At 40.7% G+C, this 16,630-nt stretch overlaps 2 protein-coding genes across 2 annotated transcripts in view; both read left to right on the forward strand.

Annotated features, from left to right (window-relative positions):
- The window catches only part of LOC119416488 (FYVE, RhoGEF and PH domain-containing protein 6), a gene marked incomplete at its 5' end in the record, with an annotated part of 28,372 nt that extends 26,790 nt beyond the window's left edge, over window positions 1-1,582 (forward strand). Inside the window, 3 exons of the mRNA XM_037683721.1 lie at window positions 1,101-1,229; window positions 1,321-1,460; window positions 1,546-1,582. Coding sequence (XP_037539649.1) covers window positions 1,101-1,229; window positions 1,321-1,460; window positions 1,546-1,582 — 306 coding nt within the window. The remainder of the gene's footprint in view (window positions 1-1,100; window positions 1,230-1,320; window positions 1,461-1,545) is intronic.
- Window positions 1,583-7,048: 5,466 nt separating this feature from the next.
- On the forward strand, window positions 7,049-16,165 carry nr2c1 (nuclear receptor subfamily 2, group C, member 1). Its single transcript, XM_037683000.1, has 14 exons — window positions 7,049-7,172; window positions 9,848-9,975; window positions 10,083-10,316; window positions 10,441-10,516; window positions 10,625-10,804; window positions 10,885-11,035; window positions 11,308-11,404; window positions 11,494-11,678; window positions 11,983-12,136; window positions 12,271-12,392; window positions 13,868-14,010; window positions 14,227-14,364; window positions 15,054-15,159; window positions 15,286-16,165. The coding sequence occupies exons 2-14, from the start codon at window positions 9,904-9,906 to the stop codon at window positions 15,455-15,457; spliced, it is 1,830 nt and encodes a 609-aa protein (XP_037538928.1). The 5' UTR covers window positions 7,049-7,172; window positions 9,848-9,903; the 3' UTR covers window positions 15,458-16,165.
- The last annotated feature ends 465 nt before the right edge of the window (window positions 16,166-16,630 follow it).

A 16,630-nucleotide genomic window follows, 5' to 3' on the forward strand; every position in this document is an offset into this window, starting at 1 on the left:
TTTTTTTATGTTTGATTGTATACCTGGATTATTGAGCATGGACTTTGTTGTTTTCAACCAGCTTGACACGACTGTCAACAAGGAAGAGGGCCAGCAATGATGGAGGGGGCGTACCAAAGAGACCATCTTATCACAAGCAGAACTGGTTTGTTCCTCTTTGGAGTAAGCTGTTGGGGGAAGAATCAGTTTTGTTGTGCGTTTCCTTGACTGATGAAGCCTTCTGGATCGAAGGCAAAATGTTTTGGCACAAAAAAAAAGAAACTGTCCAGATGACCTGACTGAAAAATGTTGGACTGAGGATGAGAAGGTTGTTTTGATCAAACTTGCAAACGATGTTCTGTGCAAATTTGTACAATATTGAGATTTGTTGGTGCTTGAAGTATGTGCTGAGCTACTACCACAGCAAGTTTAGCTCCGTTTTAGTGAAATAGAATTATAGCCATTTTTTGTGTTGGATAAGGTTGATCAGCTGTGGTGGCCATCTTGAACTGGGTTGAGTCCAAAAATGAATCCGTTGTAATCTGATTTGGTTCATGAGTTATTTTGCTAATGGTATGGAGATGCACAGACACGCACGAGCACACGCAAAATCATTATCTTTCTTGGCTGTGGGTGATAATTGCATCACCTATCTCCATCCATCCATCCATCCCTCCCTCCCTCGCACTTTGTCTTTACCTGCATTTTTCTTTTCGGGTCACGGGGTCACTGGTGCTCATTTCCAGCAGTCTGTGTGAGGGGCAGTGTACACGCTGGACAGGTCTCCAGTCCATCACAGGGACACATAGAGACAAATGAGACAAACAACCATTCACTCTCTCACTCACACCTAGAGCCAATTAGAGTTACCTATCAGTCTAACGTGCATGTTTTTGGTTTGTGGGAGGAAACTGGAGTATCTGGAGAAAACCCACGCATGCACAGAGAGAACATGCAAACTCCACCCAGAAAGGTCCCGGTCTGGGATTTGAACCGGGGCAACCTGCTTGCTGAGAGAGGCAGCTCTACAAATTGCTCCTCTATCATAAACTATTTCCATCCAATCACAGTTTTGACTTTAAAGGCCAGAAAATTAATTGGATGGCTTTCATTTGTTCTAGGTGACTGCAAACACAGGCACCTCCTCCATGAGTGGGTACTTGATGAGGTCCAAGTTGGATAAAAAGCAGGGGAAGAGGCTGTGGTTCGTCATCAAAGACAAAGTCCTGTACACCTACGCTGCCAGTGAGGTACGACCAGTCGTCTGAAGCTCGGTATCAAGACGCTTTGGTTAAGTCGTTGATCTGAAACTTGTCATTTTTCTTACTTTTTAAATTCCAGGACGTTGCCGCCTTAGAGAGTCAGCCACTGCTGGGCTTCGTGCTGAAAGCTGAAGTTACAAGGAGCATGCAGTTTAAGCTCTACCATCAAAACAAGCTTTACTACATTTTTAAAGCTAACGACGTCCAAACAGCTCAAAGGTGGAGTAGAAAAAAGGATTCTGGATATTGTTTCATGTTGTGACACAAATATTACCAATAATGTATCTTTTTTTTTTTTTAACAGATGGATCGAGTCATTTAAAGAAGCCACCGTGTTGTAACATCTGTTGGCGATGTATGTTTTATCGTACCAATTCAACGTGTCTGAAGCGTTTTGCTGCAGCGCTCTGAACCTTGTGAAACATTTTAGTCAAACATCTGTTTTACTTTTGTTACTTATTGTAAACAGTAAGAATACTGTTTGTAAAGCAATAATGTAGTTTTATTTTTTTTAGTTAATATAAGTTCTCCTGGCCATGATCTGTACAGTTTTATCTCCAGCATATAAACACAATAATCTTGTAGATATTTTATACTGTTGTTCTTTTGAGTTGGTTTCTGTGGCACAGTTTTGTGGATGAAAGCTTGTTGGGTTGATAAGTTGGCCTACCTATCTTTTTTTTTAATATATATATATATTTTTTTTTTTTTGAGGTGAGGACAATTTTCTAAGTTTTGAACGTTTTTATTTTTAAGTTGGAGCAGAAAAGCCACACTATGCACACTAAAGAGTTTTAGAAGAGTTCGCCTTTCGTTGGAGCACTGTAAGGAAGCTCACTGTTGGAAAAATAACTTTACTAGTATTTTGCACTTAATTCATGCATATATGTAACTTTACACTGAGGGTAGATGGTGGTAAATGAAGGATATTTAAATTTTCACCGAAATGATCAAATTCTATATTTTTGTTTCACAGTCATTTGTGCCATAATCTATTTCAACCGCCTATTAAAAAGTATGAAAACACAGTTTGTTGTGTGCTGCCTCTTGTTTCGGCTGTTCCCTCTTCAGGGGTCGCCTCAGCGAGTCACCCTCCATCTCACTGTCTTCTGTCATCGCTCCACCTCCATGTCCTCCAACTGCACAATCAAAATTACTTGAAAACTGACTAAATATATAATTCACTAAATATCAGACATTGCTTTTGAGTTATGAAAACACATCTATAAAAAAACAACTGTCCTAGACAAAAAGGTGGTTTTAATATTGTGTTGCACCTTTAGAGGCAATCGCTGTTGTAAAATGATTTCTGTAACTCGGAGACTTCTGCACCTGTCCGCAGGTAATCTGGACCACTCCTCATGAGCGACCAGCTCCATCTGTCTCGGGTTCCTTCTCCAGACTGCATGTTTCAGCTGCTTCCACAGACATTCAGCTGGATTTAGATCAGGGCTCATAAGGACACTTCAGAACCCATTCTTGTTTTGGAGTTGTGTTTTGGTTCAGTATCTTGCTGGATCCCTGATCTGTGAGTGAGACCAAACTTTCTAACACTGGCAGCACATTTCACTTCAGACTGGCAGGTTTTCAGAGAAGCTGCTGAAAATGGAGGATCGCTTGATCTGGACCAATACACATCCTCAGTTCTGGGTTACATTAGTACATGTACTGACACAGTCTCCACTATCAGAAATGTTAAAAGCTACCCAAACAGAAAACCTTGACTGAATGCAGAGGTGCGCACCCTGCTGGAAGCCAGGAACACTGCCTTCAGATCTGGAAACTCAGAGGAGCTGAGTAGGACAAAAAAAGAGCTGGTTGCTGGTATTACAAGGGCCAAGGCCACATATGCAAAGAGGATCGAGGGTCAATTAATCTCACAAGACCCTCGGAGCATGTGGAGGGGCATTAAGTGTATAACAGATTATAAAGGCAGGAGCTAACAATGCCCCAAAGACCAATCTCTGCCTGATGCCCTCAACAAGTTCTATGCACGCTTTGAAGACCCGAACAGACCACCCAGCAACAGACTCGCCTCACCACCGGATGAAGAGCATCTCAACGTGACCTCAGCAGAAGTAACGAGTACATTCAGGAGGATTAATCCGTACAAGGCAACCGGCCCAGACAACATTCCCGGAAAAGTGTTGAAGGAATGTGCTGATCAGCTCTGTGAGGTGCTGGCAGACATCTTTAACACCTCACTTACCTTGAGACAGTTCCCACCTGCCTGAAGACTGCCACCATCATCCCAGTCCCAAAAAGCTCTACAGTGACTGGTCTGAATGACTATCGGCCAGTGGCCCTCACCCCGATAGTCGCTAAATGCTTCAAAAAACTGGTCATGACTCACATCAAAACAACCATCAACATCAACGAGGACCCTCATCAGTATGCATACCATGAGAACCGATCAACAGAGGATGCAATCTCCTCTGTGGTCCACACTGCGTTCAACCACCTGGAGCAGAAAAACTCTTACGTCCGTATGCTCTTTGTGGACTTCACATCCGCCTTCAACACCATGATCCCCCAAACCCTGATGGACAAACTATCCACACTAGGACTAAGCCCCTCCATCTGCAACTGGGTACTAGACTTCTTAACAAACAGACCACAGTTAGTGAGGATCCACAACCTCTCCTCCTCCACCATAACCCTCAACACTGGCTCTCCTCAGGGATGTGTGTTGAGCCCCCTCCTGTTTACTCTGCTCACATATGATTGTGCAGCTGCCCATCCAGGCTGTCACATTGTAAAGTTTGCAGATGATACAGCGGTGGTGGGATGCATCACAAACGATGATGAGTCCAGCTACAGGCAGGAGGTGGAACACCTGGAGAGCTATTGCAAAGAGAATAACCTTCACATCAATGTGAAGAAGACAAAGGAGATGATTGTGGACTTTAGAAGGAACAAAAACACCTACACCCCCCTGAACATAAGAGGATCTGCGGTGGAAGTGGTCTCCAGTTACAAGTACTTGGGTGTACACATGAATGACAACCTCAGCTGGAGCAACAACACCACCAGCCTGATCAAGAAAGCTCATCAGAGACTCTACTTCCTCAGACGGCTGAGACGAGCTGGTCTGGGAAGCTCAGCCCTCACCTCCTTCTACAGGTGTGCAGTGGAGAGCATCCTGTGCTCGAGCATCAATGTGTGGCATGGAGGCTGCACAGCTGCAGAAAGAAAAGCTTTGCAGAGAGTGGTGAAGGCTGCACAGAAGTCTGTCGGAGTCAGCCTCCCCACCATCACAGACATCTACACCTCTAGATGCAGGAAGAGGGCCACCTGCATCATGAAGGACCTCACTCACCCAGCACATACACTTTTTGCCCCACTCCCCCCAGGAAGGAGGTTGAGGAGCATTAAGTGTAGAACCACTAGACTGAGGAACATCTTCTACCCTGAGGCTGTTAGACTCATGAATCTCTAACTAGAATAATCACTGTGAAAAACCATATCATGTTGCTGCTGATCTGTTTCATGTTGCTGCTGATCTGTTTCAATGTTGATGTGTTCATGTGTGCACATCTGCTCACAGACTCATGTTCATGTTTGTGCTGATGTTCAATGTTTTATGTTATGAGTGCTTAGTGTATATTTAGTTGATGTTTTTCTTAGTTCATATCTTAGATGTTATTACTGTTTTTCTTAGACATTTTATTGTTGGATGTAACTGGGACCCTGTGTTAGGGGTTGAACGAGTATATAATTTTTAAACTCGACATTAACATAATAAAACCCGAGTAGAACTCGAGTATTTGATGACGTCATAGATCTAAAGATACAAAAATAAATAAAACCGCAAAAAAAGGTAATTATTTACAAAAAAAAGACCAACAAAACATTGGGAGTGTATATTATGCTCCTACCATTTATCATACTGCAAATAAGTCACAGGAAAAACTAAACTATTAGTTATTATTATTAAACTGCGAACGTGAAGAAACATTCAGCACGTCAAAAACGAAACTTAACAGTGGTGGTGGGGGGGGTCGACCAACCACCCAGCACCACCGCCAGCTGTGGTGCGCATTAAGTTTAGTTTTAGATATTAATATGTTTATCATTTTTTTTATAGGTTTAGAGATAAATATTTTTTGCTTTTTGTTTGTGAAACAAGAGGAAGCTGGTTCGGTGGATTGGACCCGGTGTTACACCATACTCTGTGACCTGCAACAGTGCAACACCGCCCCCTACGGTGGTCACATAATATGACGTCACTACGGATACTCGACGTTACATTTTTAACCTTGATAGATGTCCTAGCAATCGATGTGTAGATTACTCGAGTACTCTGTTAATGCCCTACCCTGTGTACATAATTTCGCTCCACCACATGTACCACATGAGGTGCGAATGACAATAAAGAATCTCTGACTCTGACAGAATGCCTCAATAAATCTTGACATTTCATATTACCCAACAGACAAAAGCAACTTGTGCACATGACAATCATGTTTCACTGTAGGTTGTGCCCAGTTGGTTTAATGTTTGCTCTGTGAACATGGTGCTCATGGGACTTGGCAGAAAAAAAAAACTCCAGCTTTGTCTCGACTTCCAAAGGAAAGTCCTGCCTTGGGGCTTTGCAATATGGATTTTTGGCAAATTCCATTCATCATCTTTACCCGCTTCTTCTTTTTCGGGTCACTGGTGTCCATGTCCAGCAGTGATTGTCTTTTTATTATTGGTGTCCTCAGTGGTCTTTGTTAGTCCTCTCTGGCTCTAACCATGACTGAGGTGTGATCTGACAGTGGCCTTAAGAGTTCACCCTTTAATCTCTATGGAAGTTGTTCTGAGCTTTGTTTTCCAGTGATATCATGTCTGTCATCAGTTGTCCTTGCGTAAACGTCCAGGGAGGTTGTCTTCAGCCCTGTGAACCTTAAACTTGTGAATAATCTGTGCAGCTGCAGTCACAGGAACATCAAGCTGCTTGCAGATGGTCTTACTGTTACTTTTTACATTTATTTCCAAGTTTCTCTCTCACCTTTTCGACAATGTTCAGTGTGCTAAACACCATTACTCTAAACAACACGGTGACTACTTTTCACTGAAAACGCATGTAGTAATGTTGATTATAGGACATACCTACACCAATGGACAAATACTGTAGTTTTCAGTCTTTTCTAAGGGTATCATTTTTTTGTCAAGGACCACTTTCTTAAAAAGAAAAAAAGTTTAACCTTAATTCAGAATGTCCAACGTTCATTAGTTTAATAATTTTGTCTTATTTTTGTCAACTTCAGGTAATTTCAGTGAACAGTGTGGGTTTTTCTATGACAAAGGTACAATAAAACATATTTACCGGCAATCTCTATTATCTTTTACATCATTTCATTGCTTCCAATTAAACTGATTAAAATAATGAAACAATGCATTACGTTGGTTTATAAGGTGTATTTTATTTTAAATCAACTTGATTGATGTTGGCTTATAATTATTGAATTTTATCATATGTACTCTGTACTATATATGCAAATATATTTATCTCACTATGAAAATGTGACATGCGATGCTAAATAACTTGCATTTTTAAAATAAACTCGTAGCCTGTTGCATAATGCAGAACATGTCCTGCAATGGCTGTTTGACCACACCGCTGCCGAACTGCGCATGCGCAAAACCAGTGTTGCTGGAACAAAAAGGTCATGAACTATGACCCGCCCATCAACTGCAGCAAATTTTTTAAAATAATTTATCAAAGGCATTGCGTTTGTGACATATCAGATTCTGAAAAGCAACAAATACCAATAAAATAAAATTACAGCTGTGTACGAGTGAGTGGTTCTGAAAAAGAGCAACGAGTTAGCTGCAACAGGAAGGAAGGCAGTGAGTCCACTGTGAGGAAGTTGCTGTGCTATCGAGTAGCAAGTAGCTAGTTTAGCTCGTTAGCAGTACCGTCAGGGTGCAGGGAAACTTTGTTTGGTAAGTACACATATTTCGAAATGTGCTGTAGTCTAAACGATTTGTTCTGATACCAACCTCATGTGTTTGTGTGCAAATGGTTGTACAAACTGAAAGCTAGTATTATTATTAGCAGACAGGCTAGTTAGCCAACAATAGCAACCGCGTCGTTAGCTGCTGAGCTAACTTCACTATTTAATTTTAATACATCGCTATTCCTTAGAAATTTGCGACAACAGCGGGTTATGAAGATAAATCGTCGACCGTCTTTCTCATTTGCCGATCAAAGTACAAACAAAAGAGAACGGGTCAGCTTTCAAACCCTAAAACAGAGACGGTGATTTCCAGACATGAAGAGCCGCTTTACGCCTCAGCGTCGAGCCAGGGCCTTCACCCTAACACGCTTTAACCCTTCAATGTTGACCTTTCACCGACAGGAAAAGAAATCTCTTTATCTTCCGTATCGATTTTAAATGACCGGCTGCCAGCATCGTGTATTGGTTGTTTTGGTGTTTGGATGCAGGCTGGTCGATGTCACTACAGCTGATAAATAAGATGTTTGTCGTTTCTAGCTAGCGTTAGCTTTAATGGTTTCTCTAGGCCACCGACATTTATTGACGCCCAGAATATGATATGAATCATCCATGAATGCATTACCCTGTTAACAGCTGAAAAATGTAGTTAGTTCTCAATAATAATTAAAATTAAAAGTCAGATTGCTGCATTAAGTTAAGCCATTACCATAAGAAAATTATAATTTTTCTGTTTAAAATCAAAATGCCAGAATGCAGCTTTCCCTGCATGAAACTATTATTCTGACTGACGTGATCCCGCATTACCTTACACATCATTATGATCATCTCCTTTGAAAATATATATTTCAGGCTTTTTATTTTCACAAGTATAGCCTCATCATCATCAAAAATTCTCATAATTAAAAAAAAAATTATGTTTACACGTCTGGAAATTGATGTTTTGTGTTGGCCTCAAACCAAAGCCTTTATTGCTTCTCAATTATTTTCTGTTATTGTTATCCCCCCCCCCCCCCAGGAAGAAGTAAACATTTTGCACCCCCCAACTCTCCGCCGCGACTGTAAATAGTATACTTTGTCTAAAAAATTGTTATACTTACACCTCTGCATAACATTGTACCCTTATTAACATTAAATAAATAAATATACTTACAACAAAGATTACTAACATTGTTTTATAGTCTGTAACAGAAAAGGCTTAAAGTGCATCTGCCTGAAATTTAAAAAATATATATATCCTTATTTAAACTGTAAACATTTTTGACCATTTGATACTGAACAATCAAATTAAATACAACCAATAAATAATAATAAATTCAAATTGATCAGCAACATTGTAAGTCAGGATTGTTATATAAAACACTTTGACCTACAAAACAAAAATGAATAAAATAATTTGTGCTGTTTATTTATTTTTTTAATCAAAATGAGGAAGTCAGGATTAATGGCTACAATGAGCACTTTTTGCAGTGCACAGCTGTTTGAAGCAGGGTTTGAAACATGATCCTGCAGCTCTCAAATATATTTTGTTAGCAAAGAATAGAGTCCTAACATTTGTTAAACATCTGTTTTATAACAAATAATAAAAAAAAAACTTGTGCTTTGACAATCGATAAAACTAAAAAATGTTGTCAAGAGGAAAGAGGGGGCAGGTGTCGCTCTCGCTTTGAGTTTATACTCTTTGTTGCTGCATGATGTGGGTGACAAGCGTCCCGAGCAGAGGACTTGTTAGCAAAGAATAGAGTCCTAACATTTATTAAACATTACTTTTGTATTAAAAAACACAAAATTTGTGCTTTGACAAACTAAAAAAAATTGTTAAAGTAGAAGAGGAAGAGGAGCAGGTAACGCTCTCGCTTTGAGTTTATTCTCTGTCGCATGCGTGCTGTGGGTGACAAGCGTCCAGAGCGTCACCAGCTGAGGAGTCACAGAGACACGGTTCAATCACGGCTCCCCAAACGACAAGACAGACATATTTGTTCATAACTTTATTATTAGTCAGACTGAGAGTTGATGGATTTTAGTAAACAGTTGCTGAACGCACCCTGACACAATGAGAATGGTGGAAAAAAACAGTCCCTGCTGCAAAATATTCCCCGGGGTCACATGCCCCCCTGGCATTGCTTCGCCCCCCCCCCCCCCCCCCAGGGGGGCGTGCCCCACCATTTGAGAAGGACTGCTTCATTGTATTTATACCACTTAAAACTATACAGTGGCATCACTCGAATGTTATTTTTTACATCAAAATTATAATTGTCTTTCCCCTTTAACTGTTGCTAAAATGTTCCTTCACTAGAACCCAGGGCAAATGTGCCATAAGAAAAGCTGAGAAAACTTTGGTCTAATTGTGTGATTTAAAGTGGATGCATATCTACATAATGAATATTACTCCACATGCCTTAATTTAATTATTACTCACTGAGCATGAACGCATTCTGGTCAAGGTAATTGGAAAAGGTGGTTCCATTTTAAAAAGCTTTAGTGAAGTACGGTCAAGTAAATGTTTAAAATACTGCTGTCTGTTTAAACGTAGTTCTTGTTGCACTGCATTCTTTTGTGCCTCCCTTATCTTTACATTTATTAATTACAACAAATAATCACCTAACTGGAAAGTAAACAGACTAAATATTAGCTCTAAAGTACTGCATCTCTCCCCCTCTGCAGGTGTAAATGGGGCACTGATGTGAAGGACTGTTGAAGAAGGTGTCTGCAGTACGAGAATGGATGGGCAGTCTCAAAGGATTCATCTTGTCTCAGCAGATGACAGCATGGCTTTAGGACATCGGATCCAGGTGAATTCATCGTGTGTACAGTTTGTACCAACATTTTTATCGCGCTCATGCATTGTGTGTTTAAAATCTAAATGTTGCCTCATGTTATGAACGTTTTATTTTAAAAGATTGTTACAGATCAGCAGACTGGACAGAAAATCCAGATTGTCACGGCACTTGAGCCATCTTCTCCTGGAAAGCAGCAGTTTATCTTAGCGAACGCTGACTACTCGCCAGGCGGAAAGGTGATTCTGGCCAAGCAGGAAGGCTCGCCTAATAAAGTCATCCTTGCTTCTTCAGACGGGTCTGGAGTTAACCAGTTGCTGTTTACTGCTCCTGAACTGGCTGGACAGCAGATCCAGGTCTGTCAGAATACGCTGATGACATCTTTCTGGCAGTGTTTGGAATAAAATCTAAACATATTGAGCATAAATGTGCTGTGTTAACTGTAATAAACCATTCTTTTTCTGTTGTGCTATGTTTCAGTTTGTGACTGAAGGCTTAGATCAGTCTATCAAATCTGTTGTTGAGTACTGCGTTGTCTGTGGAGATAAAGCCTCAGGTGGGATTTACAGGAAAACAAAATTAATACACAGAATGTTTTTTTATTTTTCCCAGAAACTTACACTTCTTTTACACACTTGCCTGTATTTTCAACTCCTGCTTTTAGGGCGTCACTATGGAGCTGTGAGCTGTGAGGGCTGTAAGGGGTTCTTCAAGCGTAGCATAAGGAAGAACCTGGTGTACACATGCAGGGGCTCTGGAGAATGTGCCATCAACAAGCTGCACAGGAACCGCTGCCAGTACTGTCGGCTGCAGCGCTGTAAAGCTCTGGGCATGAAGCAGGACTGTAAGAGGCACAACTTTATACCTACCTTTTAAATGTGATCATAAAGACTGACAATTAAATTCTGATATTTCTGTTGTCAGCTGTGCAGTGTGAGAGGAAGCCTGTTGAAGTTTCCCACAGAGAAAAACCCTTAAATTGTGCAGCATCCACCGAAAAGATCTACATTCGAAAGAACCTCTGCAGCCCCCTGGCTGCCACACCAACTTTTGAATCTGACAAGGAAATTGCAAGGTAGATGAAACACTACACAACTGAACACTGTTGGACCATGACATACCTTATACATGCATACATGTGTTTACATTGTTGATACCATTCAGTAGCTGAGCTTGACATACATATATATTCATGGGAGGTAGTTACAAATAAAATAATTGTACACATGTAAGAAAATGTTAGAGAGTATGAACAAACTAGTTTAGCGTCTACAGTATAAAGTTTAAACAGTTTTCTCCTCCAGTGATAATAATTTGTATGGTTATAATATCAAATATTTACTGTAGGTCTACAAATTTACTGGAGTCCAGCATGTTGCTCAACATCCAACAACCTTTCCACAAGCTGGAAAACACCATTTTGATTCCAGCCTCCCCTGATAAGGTAACTGATACAATCTAATTAAATTAGTCTTTTAAGTTTGTTTAACTTTATTTGGTCAGGTTTCATAATAACCGTTTGCTTTTCTACAGGATGACCCATCTCAAGGGGATCTTGGCACTCTGGCAAATGTGGTTACATCACTGGCCCACCTTAACAAAACCAGAAAACTGAGTGACAGCGAGAATGATGTGATGGGAGCGGAAACACTTAGCAATGGTGACAGCTCAATGACAGACATTCAAGACGATGACCAAACAGCGAGTGATATCACTAGGTGAGGTCTGTCAGAGGGATTCAGGAGGCTGATATGGACCAGTGCATGTTTGTTTTGCTTAAAGTCTGCAGAAGCACAAGAAGAAAACCCTGGATGCTGTATTTATTTTATCATCAAGCTTTAATAGAATTTCCTTCTGGGCCATGTGGTGTCTGACTCCAGTCCTGTGTATTTAATAGGATTTGTACAGTCAGTCAAAAACGTGCTGAGATTGTACTGCAGTATTTAATTTGAGTTGTTTTTTAAAATATATGCACAGTTCAAAAGTATTTTCCTTTTTAAACTTTTTGTTTGTTTCATTCAGAGCTTTTGACACACTGGCCAAAGTTCTTCACACCGGTGACGGCCCAGAAGGAGAGTCGTTGGAAACAACAATGCAGCTGATGTCTGCAGATCATTCAGGCTCTGTGCTGGAGCTGGACGCACCTTTGCTTTCTGACGGCCATATCCCTTTCAAGGTAATTCTGCTGACCCCGATTGCTTCCCCTTGACTTAAATCACAGCTCATGTTATAGAAATATACTTCATTTTTTACTGACACAGTCATCTTGGTTTATCTCTGTGCTAAAATAATTTCTGTATTTTTTGACAGCTCATGATGCCTTTGCCTGTGCCTGAGTTCCTCAATGTAAACTACATCTGTGAGTCGGCGTCCCGGCTACTGTTCCTGTCAATGCACTGGGCACGCTCCATACCTGCCTTTCAAACCTTAAGGTACTTTTGTTTTGCTTTTCCCCCACAGATACTACTGTAATTCTTGGACTACAGAACGCACCTGTCTCTAAGTCGCACGTACTAAATATAAGATAAATCATAATTTTGTACATAAATAAGATGCTCTGGTTATTTAGCCGGTCATTGTCAGGGTCTGTGCCCAGCTTGCTCCGACAGTGTGCAGCTTTCTTGTTGTAGTACAAGAATCAGCCACCAGATGGCGTTTCACAGACTATATTATGTTTTTGACACATTCAGACCATGATGGTCACAAGTCTTCATGATGCTTCGCTGTCTAACTCATGGTTACAACCATTCAACCTACAAAATGAACACAATAACTATCTAAGCATAATCACTGGACAGAACGGTGCAAAACACCTACGTAACCAAAATTATTTTAAAAATATTTACCGGTAAATATTACCCAGAAGTCTCATGGAGGTCGTGACCAGAAGTCAAATAGCACCAGTAAAATATGATAAATATTCATTAAATTAGTACCACTGATTTTTCTTGTTAAACACTTTTGGTAACAGCTGCTGTTTTTAAATGTACTTTCTAAATAAATTTGACATGGTTTCTCCTCAGCAGAGCTCATGTGAGGAGAGGGAGGAAGAAAGGAAGAGCCTCTCCCATTGTCTCCTCCGCTCTGTGCTCAGATGTGAGCTTAAAATGAGATGCCAGTATTTAAATGCATATTTACTGTACAGAGAACAATGTCACACAGAAAGAATTTAAAAACTTTAATTAAAACATGTTCCAGACTTGACTGCTTTGCGTCTTCACTGCCTGACCATCGACACGTTGATGCAAAGCTTACGGGCGGCAGATCGAGTTCCTTCTTCGACAGTCGGATCGATCGCTTTTAACTTGAAAGCTGCATCATAAAAAAAATCTCTGTGCGTTTTCCAATATCGCTGAACAAATGAGCAGGTCTGTGAATGTTTCTGTAAAGTGCCATGAGACGACTTTGTTGTGAACTGGCGCTATATAAATAAACTGAATTGAACTGAATTGCATGAAGCGCAAAATACGGGAACGATCTGAAGAAATTAATGCACGTCTATCTTGGGGATGGTCCTTGAGAGTACCTCATTGGTCATTCAGGTTAGACTCCTGGTCACATGATAACAGAGTGGGTGGAGTTACGGTTGGGTATTTGAAACCCTGAGCAAGAGGCTTTGTACATGTGGATACTGAGGGCATTCTCTATGTGTCACAAAAGTCTGCCCCCAAGAGGGGTGGACGCAGGGCGGCATGAGCACCCAGCCTCTGTTAAAGGAAAATGTTAGTCAGCAGCAGGAAGTTACTGAGAGTCCGCGGGGTACAAAGTGTGATTAAGAAAAAAAAAGTAGCGGCTTATGCACTGGCAATTACGGTAAATTAAAACATTACGATTATTGCATATAAATAGGAAAATGTCAGGCGTTTCTGTTGTGTTTGTACTTAAGTTTCTAAACTGTTCTCAGCAGTGATGAAGACAACGACATTAACTTGATGAAGGCCTGCTGGAATGAACTTTTTGCCCTGGGTCTGGCACAGTGTTCTCATGTTATGAATGTTGGTACCATCCTAAGTGCCATTATCAACCATCTACAGACCAGCTTACAGGAAGGTAGGAGGGCTCTGCTTTTGTCTGCCTGCAAAGCTTCATTACAGGAGTCATTTCTAAAAACTGTGTTGCAATACGAACCAGAAGTTTTTTGATTACATAACAAGTTAAATCTGTCATGCTGTTTTGTGGTACAATTACATAGACGTTATGGAAATTATTCTAATTTTCTGCCTCTTGCATGTCCTCTAAACATTTAGTTTTTTTTGTCTTGTTTAGATAAGTTGTCTCCAGATAAAGGAAAACTAGTAATGGAGCACATCTGGAGGATGCAGGAGTTCTGTAACAGCATGTCCAAACTGTCCCCAGACTCCTATGAATATGCCTACCTCAAAGCCATCGTACTTTTTAGTCCAGGTGTGTGGAAGCTATTTTATTATCATGTGACACCAAAAGGCAAACGTGGATGATGATGATGGTTTTGTTTGTGTACCTGTTGGAATGTGTGGAAAGTAATTATTGGATGTCCATCTTAAACTGAGTAACTTTTTAGAGTCTGCTCAGTTTAAGTTGGCTGCCACAACCGACCTTGACAACACACAAAAACAGTTCAGTCATGAACTCATCTATACACACCTTGACCTGAAATTAGTTGTAATAGTAGCTAAGACTGATTCCCAAATTTAATTGATCTGTCAAGAAATAATCAGTGGGTGCAAATCTACAACTGATTAAAATTTGGAGTATATCCAATTTAGAATGCTCAACGTTAGCCAACACAAAAATGGCTTTAGCTCCTGTCGGTTTTACAGATGCTGAGCTTAAATTTGGCGTGGTAGTAGCTGAGACTTATCCACAACATACTGTTACATCTCACAGTATTTCATGAGAACACACACACAACAGTATTTTTAAAGTTTGACAAAAATGTCTACAGCTCTAGAAATCTCTTGCCATCAGATGATTTTCGTCCTAAACTGCCATGAAAGGTGACGGGTGGAATGCTTCGAGAAGTTTTTAAATTTTTGCTGCGTTTCTGTAAAGCAGGATTAGCATGTGCAGTTGTGCTCATTCCTTCCTGTGTGCACGCATTCTTTTTGTGCTAGATCATCCAGGCGTAGAGAATATCCCACAGATCGAGAGTTTCCAGGAAAAAGCTTACATGGAGCTCCAGGACTACGTTAGCAGGACATACCCAGAAGACTCTTACCGGTTTGTTAGCTTTGCCGTTCCACTACGTGAAAACACACTTGTTGTATGAAGTGGGACCTGTTGGTGATGCTGTCACAGATGTTCTCATTTCATTCCTGCTTCTCCTTCTTGCCTCATTGCTCCCAGGTTATCCAAGCTGCTGCTGCGTCTTCCGGCCCTCAGGCTAATAAGTGCAGCTGTCACAGAGGAGCTGTTTTTCGCGGGGCTCATCGGCAACGTGCAGATTGACAGCATCATCCCATACATCCTCAAAATGGAGTCCACTGACTATAACAGCCAAGCAATCTCTGGCGTCTGACGACCTGGATCATTTGTCACAGCAATATTGGATTGTAAAGGCTTGGCGGTTAAAGGGTTCAGAGAACTCGTCAAACCGGTTAGCAGATGGTTATAACGTACTATGACTCATTGTCCTTTCTGATTTTTTTTTCTACATCTGACTTCCCAGTACTTAGAGCTCAGCTCACGTGAAGGACCGATGAGGTCACCTCAGTCTTTGCTCAGTCAGGAGTGGATCCTTGAAACCTGCAGAGCAAATTTAGATTTTTATTGAAGAGCATTTTATGCATCCCAGCCATCAAGCATTTTCTTTTTGTGAACATCTCACTTGTACTATGAATGACGGCATGTTTATTTTTTAACAGCTTCTCCTAAATGGTAAGGGTTTTTTTATTTTAAAGTAACCATGAGGAGAAAGACGAGAATCGGTTTGTGAGATGTTCTCATTTTTATTTCGTGTTTGTTTGCTGGTCCAAAGGATTGGCAGCATCACTTGTCAAATATTTGGTATGCGCTTCTGAATTAACTGTATATAGATTTGTATATAAAATACAACAAGGAAGCTATAAAAAGCAGCATCTGGCAGTTTGTGGATTACATCATTTTGGATAATGTAGATGGATAAACGGATGGTTATGTTATTTGAGAATAAAAACATATTTCAGTCATGTTTTCCTGTTACTGTTCAGATTTAGTCGACATGAAAAAAAAAACAGCTAACAATTTATTACCCACCCTCATGAAATCGGCAATAATGCAATTGTCTGTTTCTGTGTTTGTCTGTTAGCAACATATTTAATGAATTATTGGCTGTATTTTAATGATACTCTTAGAAGATGAGGTACATCTACAACTGATTACCATTTTTGAGTCAACCCAGTTCAGGATTGCTGCCACAACTCATCAAATTCTATCCATCATCTTTACCTGCTTCTTCCTTTTTGGGTCACGGCGGTCACTGGTGCCCATGTCCAGCAGTCACTGTGAGAGGCGGAGGACACCCTGGACAGGTCTCCAGTCCATCACAGGGACACATGGAGACAAACGAGACAAACATTCACACTCTCTGTCACCTAGAGACAATTTAGAGTTACCAGTCAATCTAACATCATGTTTTTGGTCTGTGGGAGGAAACTGGAGTACCTGGACAAAACTGACATGCACTGAGAGAACATGCGAACTCCACCCAGAA

Source organism: Nematolebias whitei, chromosome 10, assembly GCF_014905685.2.
Source record: "Nematolebias whitei isolate Nwh7 chromosome 10, NemWhi1, whole genome shotgun sequence".
Classification (NCBI taxonomy): Eukaryota; Metazoa; Chordata; class Actinopteri; order Cyprinodontiformes; family Rivulidae; genus Nematolebias; species Nematolebias whitei.